At 42.9% G+C, this 25,623-nt stretch overlaps 1 protein-coding gene across 3 annotated transcripts in view; it reads right to left on the bottom strand.

Annotated features, from left to right (window-relative positions):
• The window catches only part of TBXAS1 (thromboxane A synthase 1), a 210,556-nt gene that overhangs the window by 105,505 nt on the left and 79,428 nt on the right, over positions 1–25,623 (bottom strand). For all 3 annotated transcript variants that reach the window (XM_083401502.1, XM_083401503.1, XM_083401504.1), the window contains exon 5: positions 22,446–22,542. In XM_083401502.1, the coding sequence (XP_083257628.1) occupies positions 22,446–22,542 (97 nt within the window). The remainder of the gene's footprint in view (positions 1–22,445; positions 22,543–25,623) is intronic.

The following is a 25,623-nucleotide window of genomic DNA, read 5'->3' on the forward strand; positions in this document are numbered from 1 at the left end:
ATTTTCAAAGAAGAGCGCCTAACCTTTTTAATTCATACTTAGGAATTCACAAAAGGTGTCCATGTTTCAGATGAATTAAATTTAATGGGAGTCGCAGTACTTAATTAGCAAAGTCTAATGATTCAAAAAAGTTTTGGTTTAAAATCAAGTTCAATGAAGACCTTTCAGCTCCCTCGGCCTCAACAGGTGTGAAAAGGATATAGGCATCTAAGCCAAGTCAATAAGGCCTGTTGTAATCTTCTGTATGGTACAAGTCAACAGTCTTTACAGATCAGACAAAACCTAAATGTTCACTGCCTCAGCTTGGAGGAGTTTTGTCTGGAGTTAGGGTAAGCACACCATAACACATGACTATGGCTTTTAAGGAAAAATTTAAAGTAAAGCACCAAAATGGCCAGGCAAACTTCTGATTGTAATATATTCCATTGTGTTGGTGTCACCATGGAAAATGCCTAGAGGTCTGGTCATTCTTGATGACTAGGCCCATGCCATGATAGCTAACAAACATGGCAGCCGATAACTTGTGGTCTAGTCCTCCTCATGTATTCAAATAATCAAAAATAAACTCCTTTTCATCTGATGGCATATACTCAAATATGCTACGCAGGGCACTGAAAACCTTGTCTCTGCCTTTAAGTGACGAGAGTTACAACAGGGCCTCCAATAGCTGATAAATGAAGTGAGGTAATCTTCCCAAGTAATTCCACTGGAGTTTCAATGTTTCATAAGTATATGTTGCTGCCCAGAAGGCCTACACACCACATTCGCAATGCTCACCAGCACTGTTCCTGTGCCTATAAAAAGTACACTTGGCCTCATTCAGGCAGCCTAGTTTGTCAGCCAGCAACGTTCCCCTGTAATGCTGCAGTAATGATGTTAACTTTGTGCAGCTCATGATCAGCAGCTTGTCTTGCAAATATTCTCAGTCACTCAACTCGCAGGTCTTCATCTATTCTGAAATACATCAACCTGACACTCCAGCTCCCCAGCTTGGAAGTTTTATATATAGAGACAGTGTTCCTTCTTCCATATTCCTTCCCTGGTAGGAAGAAGTAATTCACAGTGCTTCAGTGAAATGCATTGTTTCTCATCATTATAATCCAGGCTGCAAATGCTGGAAAGATTTATGCCCCGTCTCCTTGTCAAAAGATGTTTGTAGCAGTGGCAATGTTACACTAGTGTGCATGGGTTGCCAGTATGGTGCCCTCAGGCACACCAGCAGAGATGCTGCCTGGCGCCTGCAAGGCCCCATCTTCCTGCCCGTTCTGCTGCTGAAATGAGGTTTGGAAGAAGCCTCCTACTGTTCTAGGCTTCCTCTGCCCCTCCAAAATTGTTCTATTCCTGATGCAATTAGGCTTGGAAAAAGCCTTCTACTGGTCTTCATAGCTGTATTCTCCAGAAAGTTCACCCAAGCCTAATTGCTGGAAGAGGGTTAAGAGGTAGGGGTAGGGGTGTGTGTGTGTGTGTGTGTGGTCCGTGCATGGTGTCCACAACTGTTTCTCCCATTTGCAGATACGCCTGCAGGCCCAAAACACATTGCCAAGCCTTGCGCCAGTCCACCAAGCAGTCTCCCCATCCTTTCCAATGGTCAACACCACCTGATGCTAGACAATAATAATAGTGCACACTTTTGTACCATATTTACGAGGGTGGGGAGGGGGATATGTACTGTAGAAATGTCACACTGAAGAGGAAACTGCATGAGCTACCACAGAAGGAAAGGAACAATCCTGCTTCAGAGAGTAAGGGCTTAGTATGTCAGGGTGATTTATTGACTAGGCAGTTGCTCAGTGTCTTTCTCTAAAATATCTGCCATCCACTTCCCCTGAAGGAGCACAAAAAAGAATCCTACCACAAGCATGTCTCTCCACCTTTTCCTTACAGATTCTTCTCTCCCCTAAAACAGTGGTGATCATATGAGGATAGCAGGCTGTTCTAGAGCTTTTATGCAGCAACTCACATCCACACCATACCATTAGAGTAAATTCAATGCACAAGTAAACCACTTTCCCCAAAGAATCCTGGGAACTGTAGTTTGTAAAGGGTACTGGGCATTGGAGCTCTGTGAAGATGAACAACAGTTCCTAGGATTCTTTGAAGGAAGCCATGCACATTAAATGTGCTTTAAAAATATGATTTGGATATGACCTTAATCCAGTCTTATAGGTGATGAGAGAAAGGTGCTCATGTACTCAGCAGAATGTGTTTGAATCAGAGCTGGCTGGCTTATGAGATGAAGAGCCCACCTCAGGCAATAGAAGTGCACAAGGTGGTGCTCTGTGCATCCCACTGTTTCCGCTGATGCCGGCAAGAGGGAGGCATCTTCCCTGCTCCTAGGAGAAGAAGCCAAACAGCAACACGACCCAGCTGCAGATGTGCCATCAACTTGTTCTGGGTTCCTAGACTTCCGTACCGTCTGTTCTGAATTCCTGCTCCTAACCAAACTCCTTCCCACCCACCCTAAAAGGATGCTGTGGGTCCAGTGGCAAAAAGACTTTGAACATTGATTGTGCGCTCTATATTCAAACTGTTCTTGTTTCTGGGGTATGTTTTGTCTGACGGCCTTGAGGCTGGACTATGCCAGCCAATGTCTTCTTTGCAATTCAACCCTCCTCTCCAAACAAATCTGCTTTGCTTTGTTTTGTCGCTGACTAATTTTGATCACTTCCTAGGAGCTGATGTTTCACAGGCTCGCTCAGTTTCAAAAGGCAGTATAATTTTGTGCAGCTGCATCCCAAGTATTTCTGATCTAACTTGTACTTGATCTGACTTGCCATTGAAAGGGAGCTTTGCACACACTGCCAGCCACTATTATTAGCACCATTCAGTGTCTAATCCATCTGATGTTCTTAGGTCCAGTTATTAGCAGGCATCAGTTGCTTGTGGTTAGGACAGAAAAGGTGATTTACCTCAGCGAGGAAGAATCTTGATTCTATTCTTTACATTCTTTATCGAGTTCTCAGTTTTGCTTTACTTAGTTATCCAATATTGGCTGGGGTTCCATTTGTACCTCACATAATCCCTGTTTTAAAACAGCTGAACTACTTCGCAGTTCATTTCCAGACCCAAATTAAGATGCTCATGTTAGTGTTATTTAGGGCTTTAAACAAATCATGCCCCAAATAGCTGAAATAGCTCCTCAGTCCCTTCTTGGGTAGTGGCCCACAAGGCTGCATTCTTTGCAGCAGGCTCCAAGTTGTGGTAAAAAAGGTAAAGGTAAAGGACCCCTGGACGGTGACTATGGGATGCGGTGCTCATTTCGCTTCAGGCCAAGGTTTGTCCACAGACATTTTTCCAGGTCATGGGGCTGGCATGACTAAACCACTTCTGGTGCAACGGGACAACATGATGGAAGCCAGAGCGCACGGAAACGCTGTTTACCTTCCCACCGCAGCAGTACCTATTCATCTACTTGCACTGGCGTGCTTTCAAATTGCTAGGTTGGCAGGAGCTGGGACAGAGCAATGGGAGCTCACCCCGTCATGGGGATTCGAACCACCAACCTTCCAATCGGCAAGCCCAAGAGGTTCAGTGGTTTAGACTACAGCGCCACCCGCGTCCCTGAAAGTTGTGGTACTCCCTCCTCACAGAGCTGTATCTGGCATCTTCATTGTACAGTGGTACCTCGGGTTACATACGCTTCAGGTTACATATGCTTCAGGTTACAGACTCTGCTAACCCAGAAATAGTACCTCGGGTTAAGAACTTTACCTCAGGATGAGAACAGAAATCGTGCTCCGGCGGTGCAGCGGCAGCAGGAGGCCCCATTAGTTAAAGTGGTGCTTTAGGTTAAGAACAGTTTCAGGTTAAGTACGGACCTCTGGAACGAATTAAGTACTTAACCTGAGGTACCACTGTATATGGAATATTTTGAATGGATTCCGCCCTCCAAATGCTTGCCGCTGTTTTTCTGCGCTCTGTGAGGGGCAGAAAAAATGGTGCCTCTTGCTCAGGGAGGCAAGACTTCTGCAAAAGTGGATTCAGCATTGCACTGATTCTAAGGGCCTTAGGAGCCCCATGTTGGGTAAAAGATTCCTGTGCTGCAGGACTAGATGATCCTCAGGGTCCCTTACAACTCTACAATTCTGTGATTTTGAGTGGCCGTTACAGAGGCACACCCAGAAATGAGTCCCTGAACCAAGATACCAGTACAGGCTGCTATGAGTGCAGGTGTTCCATCAGGTACCCGGTTGGGTTTTAAATAGTTACAAAAGTAATACTTCTTTTTAAAAAAAAATACAATACATTAAAATAATTCTGCATTTCCTGGAATTTGAGCATAAGGAACTGGGTATGAATTAAAGGATATAGGTTAAGGTGGCAGGGGGGAATATGGAATATTGTTCCAATATGTGACCATAGTGGAGAAATGTAGGATGGAAGAACCAACTATTAGCCAATGCAGAGGAATGCTGATGGGAACTATCAGAGGTAATGCTAATTATTAATAATAACAACAATTTGGGATTCCCCCTTGGACTTCTCGTGGGTAGAAGAAATGAATGAAACAGTGACACTTTGACTAAAAAGAAACGTGGTTTAACAAAAGTAGGGAACATGGATTGAATGACTTAAATAATCATTTTCTAATGTAATTGGCAGATGGAAAATCAGAATCCCCCCATTTATCTTTAATGTTTCTTATCACTCTGTTTCCTTTCCTTTCTTTCTTTTCTTGTTCCCTTTCTCTCCCTCCTCTTTTTCTTGTCTTTTTGATTCTATCTGTTCTAAATATTATTTTACTATATTATGAAAATGATTAAAATAGAATTTAAATACACATTCCTTGTTTCCTGTGGCATTAGAAATCTACCCCCACCCCCTTTGAGGGATCATATTTTTCCTGCCCAGTGCAGGGCTGTGTCAGGGAAATGGATCCAGCAGATCCAAAATCTTCCTGGATCCACACAAAATCTGCCCCTTTTACCCTCCTACCACCATAGGACCACCAACGTCAGAAGTGGGACAGCTACTGAGCTTTCTGCAGCTGCAACCAGTAAGCCTCCATGGGCAGTCCACGGATCGCCCTGTCTGTCTGCAAAGGGGGGAATTTCAGAATCCTGTCACCCCTGGGACGCCCTCCCAGAGACTATAGGATTGTGCTGATAGTGATTTATTGTGACAGCTACTTTTGTGTACCAGGTGCTCACTTCTTCAGATGCATCTAGTCCACAAAAGCATTTGGCACAATAAATCTGTTGGGTATTCTAAGTGCCACAAGACTTTTGTTTAAAGAATCTGGCTGTCTATATTGAGCATAAATTTAAATGTGTTAAGAATAGGCAAAAGACCTATCTGGTGGTTAGGTAGAATGCAATTCAAACTGTAAATTGAGCCCAATGTTCTGCCATCTAAACTAATCAGAAGGAACACAGATCGGTGAGTTGATGCCCTCAGGCAAGGGTAAATACTATTTAATCTATGTTAATCTGACCACTGGAATGAAGTTTCAGAAAGGATTACTTGTGTAAGCAAATAGCCACACTGTAGACAGAGCTCCATCCAGAACCTCAGATTGGAATCTGTCCAAAAGTGGAGGAGAAGAATTAAATTCATGAACTCAAGAGATATGTTCACAAATGCTTTAGTCCTGGGTTACAGCTATAAAGCTTTGTTAATAACTTGAGAAATAGCTTGAAAAACAAAAATAACTCTTTGTCTACTCATTTTCGGACCAGAGTTTGCTTGCTTGAAAAGCGATTCAGCCAACCTGTATGTGGTTGTGTTCAGAAGTTCATATGAACTAGCAGGTGATCCGAACCACAGTTTATTTACTTATTTAAATAAATTGTACACTGTTAAAAATACCGTATATCCAGCTGTCTACAAAGCAGAAATGAAAACAAAAGAACAAGGCTAAAACAACAAAATTACATTAAATCCGTCTGAAAAAACTAACAGGAACAACATCCAACAATGCTATCCTGAAATGACCTGGTTGAATGAAAATGTCTTAAGGTGGTATCTAAAAAACTGTGTTTCAAAAATGCAGGCTTAGATTTTTCCTTGCCCTCTGTTATCTGTTATTTGGGGTTATGACTACAGAGATATTTGGGGGGTGAAGTCCGACCATCTACACAAACCCAGCATAAATAAAAAACAGTAACAATAAATTGAAAGCAAACTAAGCTATTAACTAAAAATAGTATATAAAACAGCAACAGCAAGCAACAGCAATCTCTAAAATTACACATTAAAACGCTGTAAAAATAAAAATATTTTCAGTTGCTAATGCAAAAGAGAGGGCCTGGTGGATCTTGATTGCGAAATATTCCAGAGCCATGGCACCACCACAGGAAAGGCCCCGTTTCTATAGAATCATAGAATTGTAGAGTTGGAAGGGACCCTGAGGATCATCTAGCTCAACCCTCTGCAACCTTGGCATTATCAGCACCATGCCCTAACCAACAGAGCGATAGGATATGCTTCTTTGCTTGCACTTTTTCTTTTCATAGAATCATAGAGTTGGAAGAGACCACAAGGGCCATCGAGTCCAACCCCCTGCCAAGCAGGAAACACCATCAGAGCACTCCTGACATATGGTTGTCAAGCCTCTGCTTAAAGACCTCCAAAGAAGGTCCACCACACTCCTTGGCAGCAAATTCCACTGTCGAACAGCTCTTACTGTCAGGAAGTTCTTCCTAATGTTTAGGTGGAATCTTCTTTCTTGTAGTTTGGATCCATTGGATCCATTACTCCGTGTCCGCTTCTCTGGAGCCGCAGAAAACAACCTTTCTCCCTCCTCTATGTGACATCCTTTTATATATTTGAACATGGCTATCATATCACCCCTTAACCTCCTCTTCTCCAGGCTAAACATGCCCAGCTCCCTTAGCCGTTCCTCATAAGGCATCGTTTCCAGGCCTTTGACCATTTTGGTTGCCCTCCTCTGGACACGTTCCAGTTTGTCAGTGTCCTTCTTGAACTGTGGTGCCCAGAACTGGACACAGTACTCCAGGTGAGGTCTGACCAGAGCAGAATACAGTGGCACTATTACTTCCCTTGATCTAGATGCTTTTCTTTTCTTGAACTTGACCTTGGCTACTGGGCTGAGAGTGGGGGCCAGCTTCCCCTGTGAGTCATCTGCATTCAGATCTGGGACACACAGCCAGACTCATACATTCCCAGGGAGCTGCTGTTGCAACAGCGTAAAGTATCCCTTCCTTGAACAACCAGGGACTTGGATCTGTATGTGAGAAAACCGACACACACCAGATGGCAGGGTTTTTGAAACAGTAGTCAAAAGCAGGTAATCTATATTGAAAAGCAGGGTAATCTAATATTTGAAATATGATTCAGAGGAGTAAACCTCTGCAGTTCAGAGCGAAACAGAATTGTTGCCCAGGTTGCCTTAGAAATCCTCTTGCTTTTGCACAAACCTTCTTACAGGTGAGATGCTTGTGCAGCCATGTAACAATAGCATTACCTAAGCTGTTTTGCTGGAAACACTCTTAACATTTCACCATCTTTAAGGGGGAGACAAGGGGATGTCAATGACATTTGTAAATGGTTTGTAGAAGGGCCGGATTTAGGTTTGATGAGGCCCTAAGCTACTGAAGGTAATGGGGCCCTTTATATGTTCAGCTGTCCTTTGTCAACAACAAATTGTCTCTGTTTTTTGTGTTGAATATATGCTATATGGTATATATGGTATATATGGTATATACCATAAATATATGGTACTTTATGGACCTAATAAATTGCATGCAACCAGTCCATGCAGAATGTAGGCACCCTATATATAGAAATGAGCAAACCAGTGATATTTTAGGGAGCAAGCTAGCAGGCAGGGCCCATCACTTACGTCATAGGAGCCTACACAACACAAAACACTGTTGCTGTATGTAGGTTTTGTTTTATTTGTTTTTTATCTTATATTTTGGAAATGTACATCCAGGTTTTTTCCCGTTAATTTTTTTCGGGGCCCCCCCAAGAAAGTGGGGCCCTAAGTTATAGCTTGTTTAGCTTATACATAAATCCGGCACTGGTTTGTAGTCACCTTGAGGTGCTTGAGGAGACAACGCGTGAGTGAAAAGTGCAGCTCCCCATTTGCTATAGGGGCTGCTTTTGTTCCTCGTGCACATTGTTTCCTCGAGCAAGCTGGGTAGCTCTTAGATCTCAGATGCAGCAGTACGACATTGATTAGCTTGGAATTATTGCAGTTCACAAGAACTGTTGCAAACATGGCTACATGGTTGTTCTAGATGGGCCACTGGCCTGATCCAGCAGCCTCTTCTTAGGCGCTTACTGTTGCAGATGTTAGGAAGGGGTGCTGCTCCACGGTAGAGCATCTATCTTGCACACAGAAGGTCCTAGGTTCAAACCTTGGTAGGTTGGATTGGGAACATTCCCTGTCTGAAACTCTGGAGTAAAAGGTAAAGGTACCCCTGCCCGTACGGGCCAGTCTTGACAGACTCTAGGGTTGTGTGCCCATCTCACTCAAAGAGGCCGGGGGCCAGCGCTGTCCGAAGACACTTCCGGGTCACGTGGCCAGCATGACAAGCTGCATCTGGCGAGCCAGAGCCGCACACGGAAACGCCGTTTACCTTCCCGCTGGTAAGCGGTCCCTATTTATCTACTTGCACCCGAGAGTGCTTTCGAACTGCTAGGTTGGCAGGCACTGGGACCGAACAACGGGAGCGCACCCCGCCACGGGGATTCGAACCGCCGACCTTTCGATCAGCAAGCCCTAGGCACTGAGGCTTTAACCCACAGCGCCACCCGCGTCCCTTCGAAACTCTGGAAACCTGCTGCCAATCAGATGATACTGATCTGGAGAGACCATTGGCCTGATTCAATCTAAGGCAGCTTCCTGTGTCCACTTGTGCCATAAGCATGTACGGAAAGGGTGGATAGGAATCCAGCCCTTGAACCGTTCTTTAACCACTTAGATTGTGAGTACCACCGGGTATATAAAAAGGGCTTAATAACTCCACAGGGGCCACACTGCTGATGCAACAAATATGCATATTGCAAACAAATAAGACCTCTCTTACAGCACAATCCTCCTCAACTCCCATTTTTGAATGCAATGGGACTGAGTTCTGAGTAAGCATACATAGGAGTGCAGCCAATGCAATAGGGGGAGAAAGCCCTGTGCTCAGTGGGACTCACTCCTAAGTAAGTAGGCATAGGATTCCAGCCTTAACTCACCCTACCCCACTGTAATTGAGCCTAAACAAGTGTGGCTGAAATCAAGGCATAGTCTTCCATTGTTTACATCTCCTTCTCCTTCCTCTCTTGTCTTCCTCTTGTCAAATTCCATAGATGCAAAGTTAGAAATAATTACTTTGATAATATGCATCTTTCCCTAATGGGGAAGACTGTAAGCAGGTGACCTGTGTGCCTGCTCCATCCATCTACTGTTCATGTACTCCCTGTTAATGCGCAGCTTCAGAGCCCTCATCTGATCTCCCCTTTTAGAGTTCTTTGAATCGGACTTGGACCAGTCAAGCCTTCAAATAGAGGACTGTCCTCTGCAAAGTAGGACACATGGCCACCCTAAGCAATGCACAATACAAGCAATAATCAAAACAGTACATCTGTTAAAACAAGAACGTTTACACTCAGTAATAAAATGCCTGTTTAAGATAGAGCTCAACTCAGATACCCATCTGCACTATTTTCAGCATGGAGCAGAGTGGTCTGTGTGTCCTTCGCAGGATAGTGGACTCCGGGGGGGGGGGCACAATGCAGCAAGTCCTACCATTTGGCCTCAAAGTCCTAATTTCAGTAAAGATGCTACTGATGAAGGCATAATTAGGGATAGCATGCTATTTCTGTCAAGTCTCCTAACCTGTCATGTGTTCACAATAACACCCAGTATATTTCCTGTACAAAGTGAATGTTATTTTTTGAGTGATTAAAAATGCTTGGCTATAATATTTGGCTGTAGTTTGGGATTGCATTATATGAAAGTTGTGGCAGAAGAAGCAGTATCATCATGGAGCAGGCATATCCTTGGGAGCCCGCTGGCCTTCCCGCTCTCAAGAAGAGAAAGAAATGCCTTGATGTTAAATTATTTTTGGCTGCACCACACTCTTTACTATGAGAATGTCAGCAAGTTATTCAAACAAAGGCTTATAAGCAGACTTCTGAGGGGAAACCCTCGTTAGAAAAGCACTTTAATTATGTGCTTAAGTTCCATTAGTTTCAGTAGGGCATGGAGATTTGTTTAAAGCGAAGCATGTACAGTTCAACTTCATTTGCCTGAATGGCCTGGAGGACACCCAAAACATCTGGGTAATCAGAGGTATGGGAGTGATGTTTACATTGCCTTATGGTCTCAAGAGAGACATCTAGTGAACTTGAACAAGAACTTTCCGGTTTGGATTTTGGAGTTTCTACACATTGCTTATATGATTGTATTTACTTCTGTTAGTAAATTAGGATTTCATATTTATCTAGTGCCGTCAGTGTTCTAGGTACTGTCCAGGCATTGGGACATGGTCCATACCCAGAGAACCTACAACTATTATTAGGTGGACAAAGCAAGGATTCACATATTCATTGTGCTGAAAAATTCATACACATCCAATTTCAAATGAGAACCAAAAGCATTTTGCTAGCCTTGGAAGGTACAGCAATGATTTGTCTCCTTTAGACTGTGGTCAATGGAAATATGATCGATTTAAGTCAAGGGAATATACAGCTAGTCTATTTCAGAGGTGGACACAAAGTAGACTGATAGATTCCTGGGTGATGTGGAATAGATTAGCAAAGATTTCTAAATCCCAACAAAATTCACATTTTATTAGGGTTGTCATATGTCCTCTTTTTCCAGGGTACATCTTTTTCATGGGTAGAGTCATCATAGCGATCCATAGTACAAAATAGAAGTCAGCAAATGTGCCCTCTTATTTCCTTAAATAGGGTTGCTGAAACAAAGGAAACTTAGGGTAACCAGGAGACCTTGATCCCAGCTAGTCTTCATGTACATTGGACCAAAAAGAACAATTTATTTATGCACCGCCCATCAGACATGGGTTGCCCCAGCTACTCTGGCTGGCTTCCAACAAATTATAAAACCACAGTAAAACATCTAATATTAAAAACTTCCCTATAGAGGGCTGCCTATCTGTCTTCTAAAAGTCAGATACTTGTTTATCTCTTTGACATCTGATGGGAGGGCATTCCACAGGGTGGGCATGACTTCCGAGAAGACCCTCTGACTGGCTTCCTGTAACTTCACTTCATGCAATGAGGGAACTGCCGGAAGACCCTCAGAGCTAGATCTCAGTGTCTCAGCTGAACGATAGGGGTGGAGATTCTCCTTCAGTATTACAGGGCCAAAACACTCCCCCTCCCTCCCCTGTATTATATATATATCTGATGCTGACACTGTTAATCGTTTCAATATGTTTCATGGGAAACGATAAACAATACTAATTTAAAAGTACATTCATCCATTAATTTTACTGCATTTTCCTCTCACCCTTCCTGCAAGGTGTTTAGGGCTGCATGCCTGGATATCCTGCCCAACCCCATTTTATCCTTTCAGCCAGCCTGGGTGCAGATAGTGAGTGACCCAAGGCCTACATGCCTAAGTGAGGCTCTCAGCTTGGGCCTCTGTTTTCCTAGTCTGGCAAATTCAGCCACTCTACCACTCTGGTATATATGAATCTACTAACATTCGCCCCTTTTAAAAAATAAGGTTTGTTTTAGACTCAATAATATCATTGTATTCTTTTACAATATATGCTACTGGTGCCATTTAAAATCAATGCTACTGATTTCACTTTCTAGCCTTACTTGGCTGTTTACAGTAGATAGACTCATTAATCCTTCCCTTTCAAGGCAAATAGAGATTGCCCAAATACAAAAAGTTGGCTGGATGCGGTTAGAAATCTGTTGGTATTTTTCTGCATGAGAAAATAGCCTAGTCAGTGGGGGAGCGTTGGAAGGGTTCCCCGATTCAAAGCGGAAACCTTTATCTGACATTTAGCTTCTATTGTGTGTTGGCTGTTTGCCTCGCTTTCTCAAAAGTGTTTGCTCTGCAGGTGGGTTGAGATCTTTAAAGTCTCATCTGGGGTGCATTAACTGAAGAGGCCACCCGATAAGTTTATTGATTGTTATGGCAGCTAAGAGCTATGGAGCGGGCTGCTTAAGAACAACATCAGGATAGCCTCTGCAAAGGTCCACAACTTACAAAACCTGCTCTGTTGAAAACAGTTTGCCCGTTGAGCTGGCAGGTTGGGGGGGGACTGCGGGAATGCTAAGGATTCTTGGAGCGTAAACCTAAGGGTGCCCTGTTTTGTTTTTTACAAAAACACTTATATACCACAGTTTTGTTTAAAAACAACAACAATCAAGCCAGTGTACAACAAATAATATATATTAAAAAAAAGCCACATAAAATGGGAAATCACAGATTACTATAACAGGGTTTTCCCCCCTCGAATTGTCTCTGTGAGCCTGGCAGCATAGAAAAGGTTAAAAATTAATACTGAAGATGCCTACTGAATCTCTGTTGAAGGAGCATTCCACAAAACTGGACCACTGAAGGCTTGGTTTTGTGTCAATGCCATATGAGCCAATGTATTTTACCTGCCCTTCACCCCAAGGTCCCAGGGCGGGTTACAAAAATTAAAACACAACATTAAGAACAGTTTAAAGCAACTTAACAATCACAGAAATAAGATGGGTCCCAAAAATATATCTCTCAAGTGTCACAAGCCAGGGTACGGAGGTATGTCTTCAGCATTTGCTGAAAGCTATACAGTGGTACCTCAGGTTAAGTAACCTGAAGCGTATGTAACCTGAAGCATATGTAACCCGAGGTACCACTGTATGGTCCTTCAGGAATCTTTGGCACAAGCTATTGGGGGCTGATGTATTATGTCGTTGGGGAATAGGCAACTTTTACAAGCAATAGATGGATGAGGTAGGTTCAGTTCTAGGGCAGCAGTTCTAAGGAATAGGCTTGCCCAGTTTGTCACTCACATGACTAAGAATACTGCAGCATTCTGTATGAGAATTTTCCCTGAATGTCATACCTCCTACAGGCAATGTCATCTGTTGTTTTTGCTATCTGTTGTAGTGAACTCTAATGCAGATTTGTAGTGGTAAATTTCATACTTTCTGCTTTCTGGAAATCTACCAGAAGTGTGGAGCTCATTTCCACGTTGAAGTCCACTTGCGATCCCATTAACCTGGAACATGGATCAGGCCATGCGATGAAATCTGGGGCGGTATTGTGGGATACAGTTGTTTCCTAGGTGAATGTTTTTTTGGGGGTGGGGGCAAAAGCACAGATGAGCATAAAGGATGGCAACATGTCCGATGAATCTTGCTGGTGTCCACTGGTGTGAATGAAATTTAGCTTGACATGGTGGTATATTGATCAAAAAGCCACAGTGCCATTATCCAACAAGCCATGATGTATACGAGGAACATTGGAAATGAGGAGCATTATAACCAGGAAATCTAATGCAGCAATCCCCAGCTCTGAATGAACCCTTAGAGTAGACCCCCACCCACATATAAATGTGTGTGTGTGTGTGTGTGTGTTGTTTTTCTTTTGGTGAGGGCTACTGTAATATATATACTCTCCCTATATAATTTGAGTGGGAAGGCAGACTGGTGTGGTAAGAGTTAAGCTTTAAGTTGCACCCATCTCCCCTCCCTCCTTCATCGGGAATGAACGAAACTGTCTAGTTGTGCTTTGACTATGCCAGATTTTCAAGGAAATCTCTTTTGAACGTTCTTCAAAAGAGTGTTTTAGGCTTTCCTCCCACTCTAATGATTTTTTGGAGCCGCTTATTAATAATTCTTTGTGCTGTGTTTGCAGCAAGAATGTGAGGTGGTTTTGGATCCAAACTGCAATGAGGTTCCCTGCTGGCGTATCCACTTTATAAAGGCGAACAAATATAGCAAACCCAGTGTTAATTTCCTGCAGGGCTAAATATATTTCATTTTTACCCATGTAATCACTAGGTAGGCAGTAATGACCTCATATTTTTCCACTTAATATACACTTGGCTAAACTGAATGCTGGACCCATATTTTTATTTTATGTTAATTAATGTAGAGCTGAACCTTGAAACACATCCAGTTCTTGGGGACAAAGTAAGAATTAGTGCATAGACCTCATTCCAACAAAGCAAGGCATTGATTTTAATTTAGATTAACACAAACATTTGCTGTGAATCATAGCTGTCTATTCAAGCCTCGTTCACCTGTTAGTAGTTTGTGTTCTGTGTGGCTCAGAGCGTTTTAGTTGCTTAGAGCATTGAATTTCCTTCGTGTGTGCGTGTGTGTTTAGTTACCAGAGACTGTTTCATGTATAACTCCTGCTCCTTTCAAGAATCTATATGATTAGGTTGAACACTTAGGCAGCAATAAAAAGAGGGGTGCAGATTTGCACATTTTTTCCATATATGTATTGAAGCTATAATATAATATATCTCTCCATTATGGGGAAGACTGTGCAGGTGGCCTAAATGCCTGCTCAGCATCCAGAAACTCAGTGTTGACAGGCAACATCAAGACCTCTGTTACTCTTTCACCTTATGGCTTTTTAAGTTTAAACTGGACCTGGACTGAACAGCCCTTCAAATAGAGGACTGTCCCCTGTAAAGCAGCACACATGACCACACTATGTATGTGTGAAAAAAGACAACACTAAACAGTTAGCACTGCGTCCCCTTTTAGTTCTCCTTTACAAGTCATGAGCTATTCCAAAACCAGTTTTCTAAAGGCCAGGTATAGTTATCATAGCCACTGTTAGCTTCTGGAGCTCCCAAGAACTAAATAACTCAAGCAGAGGCGGATTTAGAGCAGCGCGACTGGTTTCCCTGCGCTGGGCATCAAACCCAGGGGGCGTAAAAGCCACGCTAGAAATCAGTAAAGGAACGTGTCAGGAAGACAACATAAACTTGTCTCCTAAAGCTGCCTCCACCCCAGGCAGGCTGCTGAGATTTCCCAGGGGCGACTGGGCTCCCAGAGTTGCAACTACATCAGCCTTTGGCCTCAAATCGTGGCCCTGCCTGCTTCTGCCGCCTCTGGTTCAGAGATGGATCTGCAGCGCTTCTCTCTCTCTCCCTCTCCCTCTCTCTCTCTCTCTCTCTCTCTCTCTCTCGTCCTCCACTGCCATCGCATTCTGCTCTACTTGCACCAGCCTGGCCTGGCAGTGCCAGCAGCTGCTCCCCCTTCTCTCTCTCTGTGTGAGTGACTGTCAAATTTGGTTGGAACTGTAATGCTGGACGGAGGGGATTTACCCTTTCGCCTAAACTGCTTCATCCATTATTTCCCCACGTGCAATTTTCCACATGGGGTCAAACTTTTATATCTGACTGGCAGACTGTGTGTGTTGTAACTGAGGAAACATGTTCCCTCAGCACCATAGTCCTAATTTGTGCGTATTGTCTCTCATTCTCTCTCTCTCTCTCTCTCTCTCTCTCTCTCTCTCTCTCTCTCACTCTCTCTCTCTCACACACACACACTCACTCACACTCTCTCTCTCTCTCTCTCTCTCTCTCTCTCTCTCACACACACACACACACACACACACACACTGCTGCTATTAAATTAACACCAAAAAATGATGGTCGATCCTCATCATAGAACAGCTCCCATCACATCTAATTTGGCCATTCGGAAATACATTCATTGTTTGTGGAAGGGGGAATGCTTTAAGCTTGTGCTTAGGTCTCCTGTCAAGATCAGCGAGCAAAATCTAACGAAAATGAGTTGCGGCTAAGTGTGACTGGAAACAATGGGATGAGCTACACCTCCCAATCCTGTGTATGTTTCCTTGGATGCAAGTCTCACATTGGGTCTTACTCCAGGATTGCAACCATACTGTTTCACTATGAATCCTCTTGCTTTTGGTTGGGCCTAGTCACTGCTCAGTTTTGCCCCATGGTGCTTTCTTAACACTGGCCCCCTGTTACACGCAAAGTCACACCACGTTTTTAGGACAACGTGTAAATGCCACTGAGCAAGGCAAAACTGAGCAACTCTTCTCCTAATTGCTGGCATCCTTAACTCTATGCGGTGGCAGGAGATCATAAAGAGAACATTCCCATAAACTATTCATTAATTGGACACCATCATTAAATTTCAGAAATGATTAAATAAAATCATAGTTTTAAAGTACCTGATATATCTTCAGCCCTGCTGTCCCCAGAATATTAATTAGGCGGATGTTAAGCAGAATAAAATATACATCTTTACAACCAAATAGTGATTCAAGGCATGTAGTATAAAACAAATCTTTTAAAGAAAGCAAACCAGTCTTTACAGGTTTCAAGGTTTTCCCTTCTAAGGCTCAAGCTTCCCAGACATTATTGAGAAGTTTTTGCCATCATCTTCCACCCTGCACCCCTGCCGCTTAAGATTAATTTTCTGATTAGACTTTAGAATATGAGAAGGTCTGTGGCTCAGTGAGAGAATGCATGTTTTAGCATGCAGAAGCTCTCTGGTTCAGCCTGCCACTTCCCATTTAAAAAGGATCTGATAGCTGCTGATGGGAAAGGGTTCTTTTTTGGACCCTGGAGAGCAGCTGCCAGTCAAAGCAGAGAGTGCTGGGTTATGGGGATGTTGCGCAATCATAAGATGAGCGCAGGAATTGCAGCCGACTTGGAAACTTTGCGGAGAAGTGCCCTGAACACAAATGCTATGAATAATCAACAGACCACATGGTACAGTGGTACCTCGGGTTACATACGCTTCAGGTTACAGACTCTGCTAACCCAGAAATAGTACCTCGGGTTAAGAACTTTGCTTCAAGATGAGAACAGAAATTGTGCTACGGTGGCGCGGCGGCAGCAGGAGGCCCCATTAGCTGAAGTGGTGCTTCAGGTTAAGAACAGTTTCCGGTTAAAAACGGACCTCCGGTGGCCGATGAAGGTGATGGACTATATGGAATTGGTGGAAATGACTGGCAGAATCCGAGACCAGGGAGAAGAGTTGGTGGAAGAAGATTGGAAGAAATTTAAAGACTATTTACAGAAATACTGCAAAATTAATGAATGTTAGAATGATGTTGGATTGAAGTTAAGTGGTTTTTAGCAGCAATGTTATAAAGGAATATGTAAAAATGGATTGTTAACAGGTGATAATCTAAAGCTATAATATATTAAGATAAAAGATTAAGATAAAATCAAAGAGGGAAAGGATTTGCTGAATTAACTAATTGAACTGGAATACAAGAAAGGGAGGTGTGAGGAGGTCAGGGAAACAAGCAAATGAAAGATAAGATATGGAAAGACTGATCTGTTTTTAACTGTTTTTACTTTGTATTTTCTTTTTCTTTTTCTTTTCTTTTTCTTTTTGTAATATGTTGAAATTTCAATAAATATCTTTAAAAAAAAAAAAAAAAAAAGAACGGACCTCCGGAACAAATTAAGTACTTAACCTGAGGTACCACTGTATATTTTAACTGTATAACTTAAAAAAAATAATGCATAAATAAGAACGTAAGATGAGCCTGCTGGCAGGCCAATGGTTCATCCAGTCTAGCATCCTGTCCTCACAGATGCCTATGGGAAGCCCACAGGCAGGATTCAGCACAACAGCACTCTCCTCTCCTGCAGTTTCCAGTAACAGGTATTTAGAAGCATTACTGCCTTTGACCATGGAGTCAGAGCATAGCCATCATGGCAAACAAAACCCAGTGACTCTTGCTATCTTTCCTAGCTCTCCTTGGCTGACTATTCAAACATTTAAATGCTCTATAAGGTGTTCTTTCAAAATAATAAAAATCTTCTGTTAATCATAGGAACATAGGAAGCTGCATTATATTTAATCCGTCACGATTGTCTGCAATGACAGGCAGAGCTTTATCCCAGCCTTACCTAGAGATGCCAGGGATTGAACTTGCCCTGCAACTGAGGTGTTCCAGCACTGAGCTGTGGCCCTCCTTTGTTGCCGAGAAATAGAAAGTTCTTCCTGGAAAATCCTGGCTAAGCTCCACAACTTTGCTCCACATGGAATCTGCTCTTCCCCTTTCCTTCCTAACCACCAAATTGCTCTTTCAGGTAGTAAACCAATCAGAATCTTCCGAGAACTCGACCATCCGATTAAACTAAACTGATTTCTTCTGAATAACCTTCCAGCAAAAAAGGTATTCTGGCGAGTGCACATTTTATCAGATTAAGGTCATTCTTCTCATGAACACACCAAGGCCTCACTCCCGATTACAGACAGCTTTGATAATTTTTTAAAAACAAACAAACATTTTAGAGAGGTTCACTGTATCTATGAACCGACTAGTAAGCAGAAATCTCATAGAAAACAACTTTAAAAACAAGCAACAACAATCAAATATATCTTTGTTCAAAATATATTTGCTAAATGCCATGGAGTTTTTCTGAGCAAGGAAAGGGTCAAAGAGTTCCAATAAGGGTATTCTCCACTTTTAATATCCTGGCTCCTTTGAGCCACCCCAATCCCAGATCCCTTCACCCAGCACATCCTAGCTCCCCTCACCCTCACACACAAATCACCTCCAACTGTCCCCATAAGCAAAGATGGGTCTTCTTCCCTAGTCCTTGTACATGATAGATCACTGTCCTTATTCCATCCTTTTTTGCCCTTTGGGGATACCTTGTTAGTGTTGTCATAGTGCTTAGTACAGTGGTACCTCTGGATGTAAACGGGATCCGTTCCGGAGCCCCGTTCGCATCCTGAAGCGAACGCAACCCGCAATCACGCGTCTGGTGATTCGCTGCTTCCGCGCATGCGCGTGACATCATTTTGAGTGTCTGCGCATGCGTGAGCGGCGAAACCCGGAAGTAACACGCTCCATTACTTCCAGGTCGCCATGGAGCGCAACCCAAAAAGGCTTAACCTGAAGCAACTTCAACCCGAGGTATGACTGTATAGTCATTTCCCCCAGGGTCTCTAGAAGTCAAAGGTAGGGTGTGGGTGTATGTGATTGTACACACTTATGCACCTTGTCTATATGCACATATGTGAGCACTAAAGCTCCATACTTTTGGTCCTTAGTTTGAAAGGTTTTTAAGTATTTGTGGCCTCTTTCTGGGTGGGTCAGAGTCTGCTAGACCTGTCTTTTATTTACAAGGACGTGTGTTTGTTTTTTAGACTTTCATCAACTGTGTTTATTGCAATTGGTCTTATTACTTCAATGAAGTTTGTAAGTCACTTTTACTTTAATGAGTAAAACGAATAAATAGTAACAACAACAACAACAACAAAACAACAACAACAACAACATCATAGTGCACAGCCAGTCATTTCACGGGCTGCAGCTGCTGAGGCATGTTTTGAGCTTTCGCAAGCCTATTTTAGGACAATTATATTTTTCTAGCATATCATTATCAAAAGAACTTGCACTGTAAACTAGTGGGAGGCAGGGCTATTTAGGAATGAACGGATACAACAGGCAGAGTACGGTGATGCAGCTAAGCAATTTTACTTTGAAATGTGGTATGCTAGTTCTGCATACCTTCTGTGAGGGACCCTCCTGCTATGTGGGGCCCTGGACTTCTGCCCCAAAGGCCTGGTCTGACAGCACCACTAGTGGAGCGGAGCCTTGAGCAATATAAGTAACAAGGATGCTGTGATCCTTGGTTTTCAAGACCCAGTTCAGTGGCTGGGATGTTTTAGTCCTGCCTCTTAAAACAAAGTCATGAGTTTTAGATTTTGTTCTGTTCTAGTTTTATGCTGGTTTTAAAGTATGTGTTATTGTTATAGATTGGGGGAACCCCCTAAACCCTATAAATTAATAAATGATAGGACTTGTTTGCACTACTGAAGGGAAAATTGCAGGCCAATGGAAAAATACAGGCTAAGCTTTCTTTCCAAGCCAGTGCCTCACCTGGGATAGAGGTGTTTAACTACACCTCAGTTAAAATTGTCAGGGTGTTTTTTGTTTTTAAAGAACAACCTCTGCCATGCCATCAATTCTCCAAAGGATCACAGATACTGGTAGAGCACCTGGACCCTCCTGGAATCCAGCTACCGCTCGGCTGAGAGTGGGGGTGGTGCCCAACTCTTGTCACATTATAAGTTGCTTTGACTTACATTTTTAGGGGGGGAAGCAATTCATAAGTTTAAGAAAATATAACAACAACAACAACAACAACAACTTAATAAATAAGTTCTATGAAACGGTGAATTTCTAAATGAAAAACATGTATTTTGTGGTTTTATATTTTTGATTTTATTCTGTGAACCGCCCTGAGACCTCTGGGTATAGGGCAGAATAATAATAATAATAATAATAATAATAATAATAATAATAATAATAATAATGTAGTGGAAAGTTTTCTATCCCACTCCTCTTATGGCCAGCAATAGTTCCTGCCAGAGTTGGAAGCTGCTGCTAATGCACCCCTAAATATGTCCCCCTAAATTCCTACTGTCACTGCACCCCTAAGGATGCCCCCCCCCCAGTTCATTTATGGAAGAATGAGCTAAACATCAGATCGACAATTTTGTGACTGCTGCTTTAATTGTAAAAACAGCAGCTGCCCTCAATCTCTTTTAGAAAAAGTCCTGGCGTAAGAGCAGCAGGGATGTTCCAGCTCAGGAATGAGCTGTATTATCATAGCTTTGTGGTCAGCATTTATTCTGAAAAGCCGAATGCTTTATTCTCTCAGTATCATCAGCATAGCATTGGGGGCAGCAGGGGGGGGCGGGGGAGAGAGAGGACATGATGGAGCGGTGGTTTCTTAATTTTTTGCACAGTATATTGTACACTTGCAACCAGAATTTCTAAATAAAAGCAGAGAAAGGGCTTGCTCTTTTCAAAGCTTTAGATTCACATTTATTAAAAGCCACATAGAAATACTTCTACTTAATAGCCAGAGTGCGCGTGTCTCTCCCTCCATGTTCTCTGCCACACACAGCTACGATTTGTAGACTTTTGCTTGCATTTATACAAAGCAATTGGATGGGGTGTGATGTTCTCTAACATTGTCATTTTGGGCCAAGCAGGTAATATTAAATGTGAGAGACTAGGCATGCTATTATGCAACTTATTTCTTATGTAGGCCCTTTTAAATTTAAACTATATTCTGGTCCCTCCCTCCAACTTTCTGCTTCCTAGATGAAACAACATCTCCATTACACAGAATGGAGTGAGATAGAGAAACCACACAAAGAGCTCTCAGTACCAGAAGTGCTATTTCCAGGCAAATTCAGGGCATTTGGATATGGACTGGATTGTCGTAGGGAGGGAGGTTGAGTTAGGTGACGGTGACAGCGATTCCGTGTCAATGTCAAGGCAGTTTTAGACATTATTTATTGCTCAGGCAGGAAGGCAGTCAAAGGCTCAGAGTTACGGGCAGAGACGCTTTCTGCTGCTGACTCAACAAAAAGGCTACAGCCCTTAAAACATACAACTCCTTCAGAGCAAAGAATGCGGCAAACTGACTCTGTGGCACACAACATAGTTCCTGTCCCGACAAATTGCCAGGGCAGCTGAATCAAAGTTAAATGGCAGGAACAGAACTATATTGCATTTTTGAGAAACAAGGGTGGAAACAAATGTAGGATTCACCCACTCCCACTCGAAGCCAAGTCTTCTGCTCGCCCAAACTTCTGCTCATCTCGCTGCTTTCTCCTGAGGAAACCTGCTCTTTACCACTGAATAAAAAAACCCATCAGTTGGGTTTCCTGCAGATTGATGTTCGCTCTGATTCAGCAGTAAAGAGCATGAATGCCTGGGGAAAGCAGCATGGCCAACAGGCTTGGGCCTAGAAAGCATAGAACAAACAGAAAAGCCTCGTGCTTTCTAAACTAGAAGCAAATGGAAGTACAATGATACCTCGGGCTACATACACTTCAGGTTACATACGCTTCAGGTTACAGACTCCGCTAACCCAGAAATAGCACCTTGGGTTAAGAACTTTGCTTCAGGATGAGAACAGAAATCATGTTCTGGCGGCGCAGCAGCAGCAGAAGGCCCCATTAGCTAAAGTGGTGCTTCAGGTTAAGAACAGTTTCAGGTTAAGAACGGACCTCCGGAACAAATTAAGTACGTAACCAGAGGTACCACTGTATGGATGAGGCCATGCAACCTGATGTCTACTACTGACTGGGAAAAAGCAAACACTAATCAGAACCGGCATCAGGGGTTGGCATGGCTTGGCACCTGCCATGGGCCTCAGGGCTCGGTAGAGCCCCACCAGGGTCCTGATCCGTATCACACACATACCACCCCCGTAATGCTAATTGTATAAATGGTGTCTTGTCTAGTTTGGCCTTGAAGCAACCCAGTGCAGTTGTGGCTGAGGCACAAATGCTCATTGCTCATGAGCAATTGCTCTGGCTTCTTAGCCATTGCATGGTACCAGCTGTGGAGCGTCTCCTGCCCTGGCCCAAATAGTGGTGGGTCAGTGCCAGAGCAGTCCTTACACAGTACTGTGGAGGAACTGCCTCATACTCTGAAAGGCAACCCAATGTACTTTTGGGAGGCTTTCTTGTTCTTTATAGAAGAACAACAAACCTTAGCATTTGTAAGAAGAGCTACTTACCATTCTGTTAGTAAAGTTTCCGAAATCATCCTTCAAGATATGCTTGATCATCTCTGGCTCAGATACCACAATGTACATACGACGACCCACGTAATACCTGCACACGAAATGGAGAATTGTATTAATAATGAACAGAATTGTGCTTGGCTATTTGTTTAGAAAAGCTACCATTTCAGACAGGTCCACCGATAAAATGGGCTTTCATAGGGATTCTTAATCTGCAGGGCTCTCAGTCAGTAAATTATTCAAATATTGCTCTATTTCCTCAATAGTTGTCCTGTTTTCAATCATCCACAAAAGGTTCTCTTTCAGGAACATAGGAAGCTATTGGGCCAGACCACAGATCCATCTATATCACTATTTCCTACACTGACTGGTAGCAGCTCTCCAAGGTTTCAAGTAGGGTTTTCTCCTTGTTCTACCTGGAGATGCCAGAGATGCTGGTTTTTAGAGTGAGGATCAAACCTATCCATTCTTAAGGAAATCAGCCCTGAGTGCTCACTGGAAGGACAGATCCTGAAGCTGAGGCTCCAATACTTTGGCCACCTCATGAGAAGAGAAGACTCCCTGGAAAAGACCCTGATATTGAGAAAGATGGAGGGCAGAAGGAGAAGGGGATGACAGAGGAGGACGAGATGGCTGGATTGTGTTCTCGAAGCTACCAGCATGAGTTTGACCAAACTGCGGGAGGCAGTGGAAGACAGGAGTGCCTGGCGTGCTCTGGTCCATGGGGTCACGAAGAGTCGGATTGAACAGTATACCAACTAATGACATAGACAAACACACAAAGGACTCTACTAAATAAACAAGACTTCAACATAGTACAACACCCCCTCCCAAATTCTAGAAAGATTAAATTAGGGCTACATGAGGAAATGCAGCAATAATTTGCACCCAATGCACTCTCACACTGCGGTCAGTGGGTGGAAATATTAATCTGCCACAGATGCTCCCTTAGCAGCATTTCAGAGGGATGAAATTAACTTTAACAGACAACATAAAATGAAACTCTTTATGAAAACCTGAATCACATTATGTTTATTTGGATCAAAATGTATTGGAACTAGCAAATTGGTTGCACATTTCCACTCATCGCCCGTAATAGATCTTTCTGAAGACGGTGACAGCCTACAATGAAGTTAAAAGCTATTCTGTTGTACTTGAGTCATAGGATCTTCCGGCGTCATCATGATGAATTCAGTTATTTAACAGGAAGGTGTTGAGTTTGTGGGAGGGAGGATGAAAACAGAAAACCCACTGAAGCACAAATGAATTAAAAATATACAGGTAAAACCAGTGAAATTGCTTTTATGCAAGGTTTGATCTTCATTTGAGGAAAGATGTACTGGGGGAATCCAAAAACATAAGGTAGCAAGCACTCTCTTTCACCTCCAACGATGACTGCTTCTCCAATTTCTCTGTCATGTGCATTTGCATTTTCCCTTCCCTTAACAGAAAATTAAAAAGAAGCTGAGATGCAGAAAGCATTTGGGGAGAAAATCCAGACAGAGTCATCATGACCTTGATTTTTTTGGAGAGTGTTTTTTTGGTGATCCCCCCTCCCCTCTGCATCTCCCCCCACCCTACCCCAAATGTTTCAGAAGGTTTGGGGATGCTCTTTCAGATTTAGCAGTAGGACAAGGGGAGGGGAGCCTCAGAAGAGAGGGGGGATTGCTGAGAAATGCTTCCCTCCCCTTACCGTCAACTAAGCCACACCACTGGATCCAACTCCAGATGTTCATATATGCTTTTTCTGTAATTTCAAATAAGTGTCATTCCAAACCAGTTTGTTGCAAAGTAGTATTCAGTTTATTTATTTATTAGTAATTCCCCCCAAAAGTGGGATTTCCCCCCCCCAAAGAACACAACACACTTCTGCTGCAATTAAGAAGTTTTATTTATTCATATCCTGCTCTTCAAGCAGCTCATATATACTGATTCTTTCTCCCCCTGCCCCCCCATATTACTGCCTTTAGGAAACACACCATGTTTCTGTAGGATTGGAAGATATGGATTTGAGTGTGAATTAATGACTGTACAATAAGTAATTCTGGATCAATGACAATACATAATCACAGTGAAGAAGCTCTTGGGGGAATAAGGACAGAATGTTTCTTAATGATGTTGGACTAGAAGAAGACTATGGTTGACTTTAATTCATAATAATAGTAATAATTAGGGGGTGGTGAGGTGGGCCCCCGCCAGGTGCGCAGGCAAGGGCGGAGGCACAAAATCGGCTAAAAATATGTCCATAAATATGTCCGTAAATAAAAATATTGATTATTTCGTCATAAGAAAAGGCTTTAAATAGAGGGTGAATTGAATGGGGGGTGGGATGGAGGAGAGGCAGAAAGAAGAGCTAATTTGTCAGGGGCTAAGGGGCGCAATCTGGACAAGATCACCTAGCTATGGCTCTGATTGTGAAAGGCCTTAATAAAATCTTATTTAAGAATGCAAAAATAAATAAATAAATAAATAAATAGGACACACAGCATGTTTCACGGCTGAGGAAATATTTCAGGAACCTCCATCTCTCTCTCTCTCTCTCTCTCTCTTTTCTAAACATAAAAGCATAGAAAGAGCCTGCTGTATCAGTCTAGTGGCCCATCTATTTCAGCACCCAGTGATCTCACATTGTCATTCCACATACAGAACCAGCCAATTGGCCAGCAAAGAGATCTATTTGAGGTAGAACCACGTATAGTGAAACATAGGAGGGAATGGCTGGTTTGGACACCTGGAACTCTTGGTGGTAGAAGATGCAAGGCCATTGAGATCAGCACTGCTGTGGCTGAGATCTATGAAAGACCATGCAGTTAAAACAAACACACGTCGAATTAATCGGTGGTGCAAGGAGGATGCCAAAATTGTTCTAATTTAGGGCAATAGCCCAAAACTGTTGTGATATATAAAAGCAACAGTGTTATACAGAGCTTTAAGTCTAAAAATCCAGAGGGGCCTATGAGCTCACCAGTTCTTTCTCTTCGGCTCTAGAGGGAGCCAAAGAGATTTTGTTCCCACAAACCAGATTGCTGGGATAGCTTTCTTGTGGGTAAAGCAGGTGATACTGTTTGAGGGCCTCAAATAGATGCAGCTTTATCATACAAACTCCCAACTGTCCCTATTTACCAGGGCATGTACCACCCCATATCCTTATACCTGTCTCTCCCTGGGTGAC

This window comes from Podarcis tiliguerta (assembly GCF_965153285.1).
Source record: "Podarcis tiliguerta genome assembly, chromosome: 10".
NCBI lineage: Eukaryota > Metazoa > Chordata > Lepidosauria > Squamata > Lacertidae > Podarcis > Podarcis tiliguerta.